Below are 11,499 nucleotides of genomic sequence, written 5' to 3'. Positions count from 1 at the left end.
ACACAGGTACCACTCCCAGGCATTGGAGAGCACATACCCGAACCTCCCCCGCTCCTAAGAGCTTGGGAGCTGATCAAAAATGCTCCAAAACCGCCGGGAGCTTCAACAGGTACTTTGGAGCTTTTCGAGAGCTTCACTGCAACCGATTTTTGACGTTTTCGGAGCTTCACTGCAATGAACAAGTGCAAACATAGGTGTATTTGACATTGCCAGCTTGGGTGCTACTTAAACTAATGGAATTGTGTGAAGGGAAAGTATGCCGCTGGGTTCATATTTGGATATGGGCCTGGAACTAAGAGAAACAACCTGTTTATGGAAAACCCTTCTATCCAAATGAAGATGAGGCGTCTGGCCAATCCTAATCTTTGTCATTGGAAAGCTATTCATTCTCCTCATATACGCGGATGGCGAATGGATATAAAAGAATTTAGGAAGATTGTTGGCCACTGGCAAAACCATCATTATCACCCAAGCTGAATGGACAAAAGATGGAATACTAAAAAAAAAATAGTTGAAATTATGAAATATAAATATTATTAAAAAAACAATTTTTAATTTAATTTTCATATTTATTTAAGTATAAAATATATATTAACTTGGAAATTTATAATTTTATTATACAAACTCTTTTTAAAATAACATTGGATTTAAACTCTATTGTTTTAATTTTTTTAATTACTATTAATATATATTTTATTTTTTCTTATCTCTATTATAATTAGATGTAATATATATAATATTGGTGAGGTTACATCAAGGGCGAAGAATTGAACCAATGACTTAACATATAGCATTGCATGAAATCACCTAATAATCGAGTAATAACAATCTTTTTTCCGGTTTGGGAGTTCTGCATGTTTCTTTGCTCTGAAGGAATTTGATTGAGAAATTGTTGATGGATTAATATTTTGATTTTTTTTGGCAATGTTTCAAAATTCAATCTTTTACATGTTTCTTTGCAAGATGGAATTTGATTGGCAAGTTTTGGATGGAAATAAATAAATTATTTTATTTTTATTTTAATATATATTAAATTTTAATATATTATATTATTGCCGCTCCCAACTTGACGTTTCTTGTAAATTTGGGCAATACTTCTAGCCATGCCAGATACTCGTTCCCGCATATCAGAAGTACCCGCGTAAAAGAAACTTGTGCAACATAGATAAAAACTATTGGAAAAATTTTAATTATACCAAAGAAATAAATTTGAAATAAAAAACAACACTTAAAGTAAGTATTTAAAATATATTCTAAAGTACAACATTAAAATATAACTTTAAATGCATTCTTTCCCTTTAAATTAAAAAATAATATAGAACAGTGTAACAAACTCATCAAAATTAAGGATGATGAGGTGTGAGAGTCGGTATGATCGAATAGATTGACTCGATTTAACACGTGCCCCGTACGTCAGCCAATCATCTATCTCATCTTGGACTCTAAAGATGAGGAATTAAAAAAAAATCCAAAATTCCCATCCAAAAAAGCGTAGTGAGAACCAAAAATTCCAAACACACAAATTATGGTTAAGAGTACATATTAGGAAGTTGGTTAACAGTGTTGTAAATTTGGTTGTCTGACTGTTTGGCACTCACCGTGCTGGTAATATAAATATTTTCACTCCATTAACTACCTCAGATCAAACAAAAGAGAAGGAACCGCCTTTAAAAAAGAAGATCAAATTCACAAATATTTTATTGCATTTTCCTGCTATATTGGTTACTTTTCCATATTTACATTTCCCTTCTAATTTTGTTAATTTCCCGTAGTTATTTATTTTCCAAGTTTAAACTAGTTGCCAAGGACTTATGCAATTTTCCATGTTTCGATTTCCATTCTAATTTTGTTAATTTTCCACGTTTAAAAAAATTCTCAATGCATGGAGTCTAATATTGTGTGTGATCCTTATTTTCGTTGAACCAAATGCCTTTAATCTTTTGGATTTCGTGCATATCATTATTAAACATAAATGAGTCAATATCAAAATAGCCATTGTAACATTGCATGAAACAAAATGCATAAAACTAATTTCAAAGAATAGATATGTACCTCTTCTTTCTTCTGATTTGAAAACCTTTTAAATTGACTTTCACTAACGAACATGAATCTTACTCCCTGTGACTTTCTGCGACCAACTGTTGAGATGGAATCATGTACACTTACCATCCTGTTTCTGTCCTTAGTGATAAGTGCCCTGCGTGCTAATATTTCCAGTTCACAGTCTCCCACAATAGTTGTCATGTCCAAAAAATCAAAAAATGTCCAGGAATGTATGTGTGCACTCTTCAATTTTGCAGTTGTATTAATTTCGGAGGTGAATCTATATTCTCAAAAGTTCAACATTAACATAACAATAAAGGATGTCAATAACTATTCAATAGGTTCAAGATTAACATAACGATGAAGGATCTCAATAAAAAAAATTCGAACCATTGAATATTGACATCATGAAAACATTAGGTTCAATTTTTTTGAGAATCCATATTGTCAAGAAAAACAAACAATTAAATATTGACATCCTTCAATGTTATGTGAATATTCAATGATTCAACAATTTTTTAAGAATATAAATTCAACTCCAAAAAATAATAAAAGCACAAAAACAGCATCCGCGAAGGTATTACCCATCCCTCCAATGCTATGCAATGATTGTGACAGCATTCTTGTTGACATCTTTAAATGTTGTCAACATTCCATGATTCAACTTTTCATAAATTCACCTCAATACTCAATGGTTCAACCTTTCGAGAATATAGATTCACCTCCAAATATAATAAAACTTCGAAAATGCAGCATCTGTTAGGGTGGTCTTACCCATGCCTCCAAAACCATGCAATATGACTGTGACAGCATTTTTTCACTCCCCTGTTCCAATGGATCAATAACTTCGCTAATGGCCTCCTGAAGTCCAACTGTTGCAATAATACGAAACATGACACCCATAATTAAAAGTTATCTATAATAGTAATAACAACCTCTCGAAGAATTAAAATTAATTAATTTTGGCAAGATATGGGCTGGATAGATTTGCCTTCTTACAATAACTAGCATCATATATTTCTATACCGATTTGGATATAAATATGCTTGTATTTGACATCCAACTGTTGTGCAAGTTCACCCAGTTCTTCCTTGTTTACTGACGTGGAGAAGAACCTGTAATCAAAGAATGAAATTCCGCTAAAGCACCCATCACCCATCAAACAGACAAAATAATATAAAACAACCTATTCATCCTGAAATGATAAACCTCGATATCACTGCAACGAGTATGGTCCAGGCTGTGGCAACAGTTCTGAAAGGCATTTTGATAAAGATCGGGAGGCTGAGAACAAAGAGGGGACTAGGATCATGGTGAGGTTCTCAAGGCATTGACTCGGGCCTTAAGTAAAACAGAGGAAGCATACTTGGAAATGGCTGATAAGCCCATCGCTGAAAATCCAAAGCTGGCTGTGATTGTATTTTGTGTGCTCGTAATGCCGATGAAGAAAGAATAGGGCAATCCCGGCCAAGAAACTAAAGGCTGGTCCGGGTGAAATGGCTTCTAAATCTTAGGCAGCGGGAGAATCCCGACACTATAGAGACTTAGTACGAATCAATGAAGAAACCTCATACCATTTGGAGACATGATATGTGTTAAAATTGGCAACTAGGGCCAAACTCCATGTGGGTCATCTTATTAATGGCAGCTGATATTTTTCTTGGATCCCTCTCATCGAGAGGTGTAGGATTGATCTAGAGATCATCCGATTCTAATAAGTATTCATGGAGATATGAATTTATTTGTGTTATGGGACAATTCATCAAGGTCGGCCAGCAACCAAATAAACCCCTCATGTGCTCCACGTTTTTGTATAAATAAAGGTGCCTTGAATCATTTGAGAACACAACTCTCATGATCTCCCTCTCTCCACTTGTTTTGGGTTTGTCTTCTCTCAAGGAAGACGCAGTGGAGAGGGTCATCTAAAAGAGCCCTAGACGTAGTCATCTAGGAGAGCCCTAGCCGTAGTCTTGGAGGAGATCTGGCCGCAGATCTAAGAAGCCCTAGCTGCAGTCAATAGGAGTTCTAATGCACAGCAAAGGGAGCCCTAATCCGCAGCAAAGGGAAGGCTCTAATCCGCAGCAAAGAGAGCCCTAATCCGCAGCAAAGGGAAGGCTCTAATCCACAGCAAAGGGACCCCTAATCCGCAGCAAAGGGAAGGCTCTAATCCGCAGCAAAGGGAGCTCTAACCACAGCAAAAGAAGGCCCTTATCTGTAGCTAATGGGAGCCCTGAGTCAAGGCCTTAGCCACAACATAAGAAGGACTTCATCCGCAGCAAAAGGGACCTTATCATAGCATGAATCAACGTGGGCATGGACAGCAGCAAGACAGGGAAGCTGCAGTCACAAGGAGGAGAGATTCAGGGTTGTATATGTATGTGTTTGAGTGCAGGTAAGTGTTGTCAGCTTGCCCGAGTTCATGAGGAAAAAAACGTTGTTGTTTGGGTATCATTTGGAAAGGCGGGGTGCTACAGCTAGCTATTGTGCTAGGCTGCAAGCCAGAGCACACAGCTGAGGTTGTGTCAAGGACTGTCAAGTGTGGACAGCACCTTCAAAGGGCGGCGTGGCATGAGGGAAAGCTCTTCAAGATAAACTGCAGTCCTAAAAGGACTCATTTCATGACTGTGTGGTAGCCCTAACCTGAACACAGTCATAACAGCAATGGGCAACAATACATATGATCAGTATTGCTAGACATAGGTGCTGCAATGGGACAGCATGGCAATGATGAGGTATTATAGCATGCATGGTAAAACATGATGCAACATGGGACAGCTGCAAGCATGAAGAATCATGGACAGCAGCAGCATGGTAAAGCATGGACAGCTGCAAGTAGAGTGTTGTATGGGACAGCAGTATAGTACTTGATGCAGCTAGGACACAAAGCAGCAATGGTGCAGCAAGCACATGGGCATAGCATGGTGCAGCCGTGGCACTAGGTAAACACTGGGACAACAGCAACATGAGGTCCAGTATTGTGATGATGGGTGCAGCATGGTGCAGCACAGTGAGGTGCAGCATATGGACGAGATGCAGCACATGATAGGTGAATGAGTCACCTTGGAGAATCAGTTGAAGCAGCATGTCTTCAACTGATCTCATGTAGAGATAATATATTAGTCAAAGTATTGACTTCTGTTGTAAATGTACTATCTCTCTCTCTCTCTCTGCTGAACTATTGAAGAACATATAAGAAGAATTGATCAAGGGTTTCCCCACATTGGGGTTTGTCCCTGGCTAGCGCCACATCTTGTGTCCCCTTGTCTTGGCTTGTTTTCTGCGATTTATGTTTATGTTCTATCTGTAGTTTACTTTAATGTTGATGTGATTGCTAAAGATATTGAGCTAACTGTGAAAATTGAAATAAATTGCTCTAAGCATAGAACCTAAACATAAGATGGTATCAGAGTTGAGGCGAAGACAATGCCCAAGCAAGAGTGAGAGAGCAATCACCAAAGACAATTAGGAAAGGACAAAAGGATCAATGGGTTCTTCATCCCTCTTCAAATTCACTGAGGGTGAAATCGAAGCAGAGAATATTATCAGAATGGCGCAGCGGAATATGGCCTACCTAAAGATCACTTCATTGGGAAGACTGGATCTCAGGGTGGAAGGAAAGGCATCTTAGTTCGGCCATTATGCGAAGGAGTGTCTGAATGGCAGGGACACATCACTTGATGATGATAACAATCATTCCAGGGACATCTTCAATGATCAGAGGAATGACAGTGCAGGTCATCAAGGTAACGACTGACTCTTCAAGAAAGCAAGGAACCCCAGGTATGAAGAATCAAATGTTGTTTCTGATAAGATAAAGAAGTGATATCTTGTATTGGCCCTCTCCTTCAGATTCTTTGGGAATTTGGCTTATTGATTGTAGTGCTTCAAGGCACTCCATCGGATAGAAGGGTGCTCTCTCTAATTTGGTAGAGATGGAAACAATCGTGGGATTATACTTGGAGCCGATGCCACCTATCCCGAAAAGGGTGTAGGGAATGTTACCTCTCAATTGAATGAGGGTAACTCGATTCACTTACAGAATCTCTTTTATGTACCTGATCGCAAGAAGAACCTGGTGTCCATTTCGGCAATGGAAGTCAAAGGTTTCAAGGTGGCATTCATCGATGGAAAGGTACATGTTTAAAAAATAAAAATTTCTAAAGATGATTTTGAGTTCAGGGTTGGCAATTTGTATCAAGTTGCAGGATGGTCCATTGGGGACCATATCAATTGACACATCTGATCTATAGCACCGAAGGTCTACTTATGGGGCCCTACCTGATATGAGTCAGATGCCTGAATTCAAGAAGAGCATGAAGGTACATGTTTGAGATGTACCGAAGGCAAATCTTACAAGGGGACCATTCCCCTCATGTAGCAGGTCCACAGGTTTGGAACAACCCGAGGAGTTTGAGATTCATGATTCGGAATCTCATGTATACGGGTGGAAGAAAGCCCTTTATGGCTTGAAGTATAACACCCCGGGCATAGTATGAGAAAATTGATAGTTGTCTGATGAAGCTGAGATTCACTAGGAGTGAAACCAATTCAAACCATTGCTCAAAGGTTGTGGATGATAGACCTCTCATATCGGCACCTTCTGAGGACGACCTATTTCTGATAGGTGCAGACCCTCTCACTTGCAGAAGTAAGAGGGAGTTGGATTCCAGATATGGAATGGTAAACTGCAAGCTCGTGACTACCTTGAGGATCTTAACTTTCAGAAGTTATATGGTGGTGATGCCGGACCAGATTTGGGAAATGCCTCTGAGTTTCATAAACTCATCTACATTGATGTTCTTCGTGAACTTTTGTCCGTATATATGCTTTGCACTTAGCATGGTGAGCTCATATTTGGTTGAGCCTCACATATATTGGTGCCAAGAATCTTTTGAGATATCTTCAGGGCACAATCTCTCATGGATTGAGATACACTGCCGGAAATATAAAAGTTGCATGATTATTCGAATGTTGACTGGGCAGGAAATGTGGAGGATCGCTAGAGCACTTCTTAGTGTTGGTTCTCTCTGGATTCTGCTTCGATATCATGGATGAGCAGGAAGCAGAAGTCGGTTGCTATAAGCACCGCCGAGGCCGAATACATAGCTACGAGTATGATCTCGTGTGAAGTTGCCTAGTTGTGGAAGCTCATCAGTGAGTTGTTTGTACACATCATGAATACCATTGCGATTCTTTATGACAACCAGGGGGGGATTCGATTATTGAGGAATCTCGTATTCAATGATTGCCCCAACAGATAGACATCAGATACTACCTTATCTGGGATATGGTAAGTCGATGAGCAAGGACACTCCACCGCATTGAGACTGATGTATAAGTCGTAGACACTTTGTCAAAGCCCCAAGGAAAGGTCAAATCTATGATTTTCCCGAACGACTTGGAGTCGTTGAGAGACCTTCGTATAAGGGTCCTACATGTTGCATGCACTGAGCTCTGGGAGCTCTGGAGGGCTTGGGGTACTTACTGGAGCGACATACGACCACAAGGCGACTCACCCTCCCCTGGTGGTGCGCTATGTACAGGGTGACAGGTTCAACCTTTCCCTGTGACACATCGTGGCGACTATGGAACAGGATGATTAGTTCTCCTGTGGGCCGAGATGATTAGTTCTCTCGTGGCAACTATGGAACAGGATGATTAGTTCTCCTGTGGGCCGAGATGATTAGTTCTCCCGTGGCGACTGTGAGCCAGGATGATTAGTTCTCCTGTGGGCCAGGATGATTAGTTCTCTTGTGGCGACCAATGGACAGGATGATTCGTTCTCCTGTGGACAGGATGATTAGTTCTCCTATCGAGGCATACTACCCATGCAGTCTAGGACTCATAGGAAGTACCTCTCATCTGATCAATGAGCAGGGAAATGGGGTTAGGGACCATAGTAGTACTATCGATGGACGCATCGTTGTATCTACCGTACTCCCTATGCTAAGATGACCTCCATTGATCTGGGATCAATGAAACTGATCTAGGATCAGTATGAGTGGTTTGAGACACTCTTGTGATATTGATCTGGGACCAATAAAACTGACTTCGGGTCAATAAGAGTGATATGACATTCTCTTCAGATGAAACTAACTTCGGGTCAATAGAGAATGGTATGAGACATTGTCGATCAATTCTTCTTCTTCATGGTTCAGCAAAGCAGAGCAGAACAGTGCAGGGCACTAATGGCAGAGGTAGTACAATCAGACGTATAGATCAACGGATGGAGTCCTCACTCCTCCCTAGTTGAGAGGGAGTGTTAAAATTGGCAACTAGGGCCAAACTCCATGTGGGTCATCTTATTAATGGCAGCTGATATTTTTCTTGGATCCCTCTCATCGAGAGGTGTAGGATTGATCTAAAGATTGTCCGATTCCGATAAGTATTCATGGAGATATGAATTTATTTGTGTTATGGGACAATTCATCAAGGTCGACCAGCAACCAAATAAACCCCTCATGTGCTCCACGTTTTTGTATAAATAAAGGTGCCTTGAATCATTTGAGAACACAACTCTCATGATATCCCTCTCTCCACTTGTTTTGGGTTTGTCTTCTCTCAAGGAAGATGCAATGGAGAAGGTCATCTAAAAGAGCCCTAGACGCAGTCATCTAGGAGAGCCCTATTCGCAGCCTTGGTGGAGATCTGGCCGCAGATCTAAGAAGCCCTAGCTGCAGTCAATAAGAGTTCTAATGCACAGCAAAGGAAGCCCTAATCCGCAGCAAAGGGAAGGCTCTAATCCACAACAAAGGGAGCCCTAATCCGCAGCAAATGTTAGGCTCTGATCCACGGCAAAGGGAGCCCTAATCCGCAGCAAAGGGAAGGCTCTAATCCGCAACAAAGGGAGCTCTAACTGCAGCAAAGGGAAGGCCCTTATCCGTAGCTAATGGGAGCCCTAAACCACTGTCAAGAGGAAGCCCTAAAATGTTGTCAAGAGGCGCCTTGAGTCAAGGCCTTAGCCGCAACATAAGGACTTCATTCGCAGCAGAAGGGACCTTATCATAGCATGAAGCAACGTGGGCATGGACAGCAACAAGACAAGGAAGCCACAGTCACAAGGACGAGAGATTCAGGGCTGTATATGTATGCACTTGAGTGCAGGTAAGTGTTGTCAGCTTGCCCGAGTTCATGAGGAAAGAAATGTTGTTTTTTGGGTATCATTTGGGAAGGCGGAGTGCTACAACTAGTTGTTGTGCTACGCTGCAAGCTAGAGCACACAACTGAGGTTGTGTCAAGGACTGTCAAGGGTGGACAACACCTTCAAAGGGCAGCGTGGCATGAGGGAAAGCTCTTCAAGATAAACTGCAGTCCTAAAAGGACTTATCTCCTAACTGTGTGGTAGCCCTAACCTGAACACAGTCATAACAGCAATGGGCAGCAATACATATGATCAGTATTGCTAGACATAGGTGCTGCAATGGGACAACATGGCAATGATGAGGTATTATAGCATGCATGGTAAAACATGATGCAACATGGGACATCATGGCTATGATGAGGTATTATGGCATGCATGGTAAAACATGATGCAACATGGGACAGCTAAAAGCATGAAGAATCATGGACAGCAGCAGCATGGTAAAGCATGGACAGCTGCAAGCAGAGTGATGTGTGGGACAGTAATATAGTACTTGATGCAGCTAGGACATAAAGCAGCAATGGTGCAGCAAGCACATGCGCATAGCATGGTGCCGTCGTGGCACTAGGTAAACACTGGGACAGCAGCAGCATGAGGTCCAGTATTGTGATGATGGGTGCAGCATGGTGCAACACGGTGAGGTGCAGCATATGGACGAGATGCAGCACATGATAGGTGAATAAATCACCTTGGAGAATCATTTGAAGCAGCATGTCTTAAACTGATCTCATGTAAAGATAATATATTAGTCGAAGTATTGACTTCTGTTATAAATGTACTATCTCTCTCTCTCTCTGCTGAACTATTGAAGAACAGATAAGAAGAATTGATCAAGGGTTTCCCCACATTAGGGTTTGTCCCTAGCTAGCGCCACATCTTGTGTCCTCGTCTTGGCTTGTCTTCTGCGATTTATGTTTATGTTCTATCTGCAGTTTACTTTAATGCTGATGTGATTGCTAAAGATATTGAGCTAACTGTGAAAATTGAAATAAATTGCTCTAAGCATAGAACATACCTAAACTTAACAATATGGCATCTGGATCAGCCAGGAAAGAGGCCAACCTTGGGTACTGTGCGGTTATCCATGGATTATGGTATTGGTGTTGAAGAGGCAAGATCATATTTCTTTATTTTGCAATCAACAGCATACGCTCGTTTTAATTGATCTTCATTCATTTCTATTTTGTTTCAACTTTCCAAGTGTGTACCTCGCCCAATTTTCATACTCTATCGAGGATCTATAGGGAAGCATGCCATGTGTACTGCCAATCCTACTACCCGATCTGGAATCAATGCTCTGTGACTTCGTCGGGCGCGAGACAACAGCCTGGATTCCACAAGTTCGCTGCCATGCACCGCTCTGTGGGAGAGCATTTGCTTGGCTTTGGCACCCCGACTGCCGCATTAGGTGACGGGACTGCCCACCAACAAATACAATATAAACGGCACCTCCCTTCCCAGGCTTTGGAAATAGACGAACAGGAAACCAATTATGCGAACGTGGTCCATGAATTGAATTCAAACAGATATGGTGAAATAACAATAAGATTAGCGAAAGCTAGTTGATATTCTCTGAGATCAGTCCTGGTAATGCTCATGGAAAACCACTATTCCCTCAGACAGAAACGATGTTTACCGATTATGACCATTGTGGGAGAGTTGCAGAGAAAAGCCACCCAAGATGTGTGAGGTATGGTTGGTTTGTTTGATTGAAGGACTATGCTGGCATCAATATATAGGCCCAGCAGTCCAAGCCTTGGTGAGTTTGACCAGTGTTGAGCTAGTTCAGTATCAATAATTGAAATAATGACAACATGAAGTGATTCCAAAATTAGTTTTCATTCACCTGCCTAATTTCATTGCAGGTAAATGTTGTAAGAGCAAATCTACTCAAACCCTTCCCTCTAATAAATCAATTTGCATTACAGATTGAACAGATATTTCGGCCATCTATCTATTTCCAAAGTCCCCCTTACCTAGGTTATAAATATTGAATTCCATTTTACCATTTAGGTTCTCCTTATTTTGTTTGCTACGATGAATACTTGAACAAAAATGCATCTGGATAATTAACAACACAAAGTTGAAACCTCGTGTATTTTAAAACAAAAGGTTCTACAGAAATGCACCAGGATAACTATCTGAAAGTTAAAAGTTAAAACCTAACGTATTATTTACAACCCTTTGGACAACAAAAAAGCTAAAAACCTTATGCTTTTTTTACAATCCTTCGAAATTTAAACCATACTGAGCCTATAATCCATTCATCTGTTGACAGAGCTATTAAGTCGCTTTGGCAATGTAACCAGAGAAAA

General features: G+C 40.7%; 1 protein-coding gene across 5 annotated transcripts in view; it reads right to left on the bottom strand.

Annotated features, from left to right (window-relative positions):
* Window positions 1-1,405: 1,405 nt before the first annotated feature.
* The window catches only part of LOC149178122 (uncharacterized), a 28,802-nt gene continuing 18,708 nt past the window's right edge, over window positions 1,406-11,499 (bottom strand). Inside the window, exons 2-3 of one of the 5 annotated variants that reach the window (XM_089420272.1) lie at window positions 3,070-3,158; window positions 1,406-2,915 (exon numbers count right to left, since the gene is read on the bottom strand). In XM_089420272.1, the coding sequence (XP_089276398.1) occupies window positions 2,803-2,915; window positions 3,070-3,158 (202 nt within the window). In that variant the 3' untranslated portion in view covers window positions 1,406-2,802. Of the gene's footprint in view, window positions 2,916-3,042; window positions 3,159-11,499 lie in introns of those variants that run through there. The other 4 variants (XM_089420271.1, XR_016258167.1, XR_016258166.1 and 1 more) reach the window with 4 other exon arrangements.

The sequence above is a fragment of the Pinus tabuliformis genome, chromosome 4_1 (assembly GCF_031772625.1).
Source record: "Pinus tabuliformis cultivar Carrire ecotype Pingquan chromosome 4_1, CPIR1, whole genome shotgun sequence".
Classification (NCBI taxonomy): Eukaryota; Viridiplantae; Streptophyta; class Pinopsida; order Pinales; family Pinaceae; genus Pinus; species Pinus tabuliformis.
This window is presented reverse-complemented; position numbering and strand designations above follow the sequence as displayed.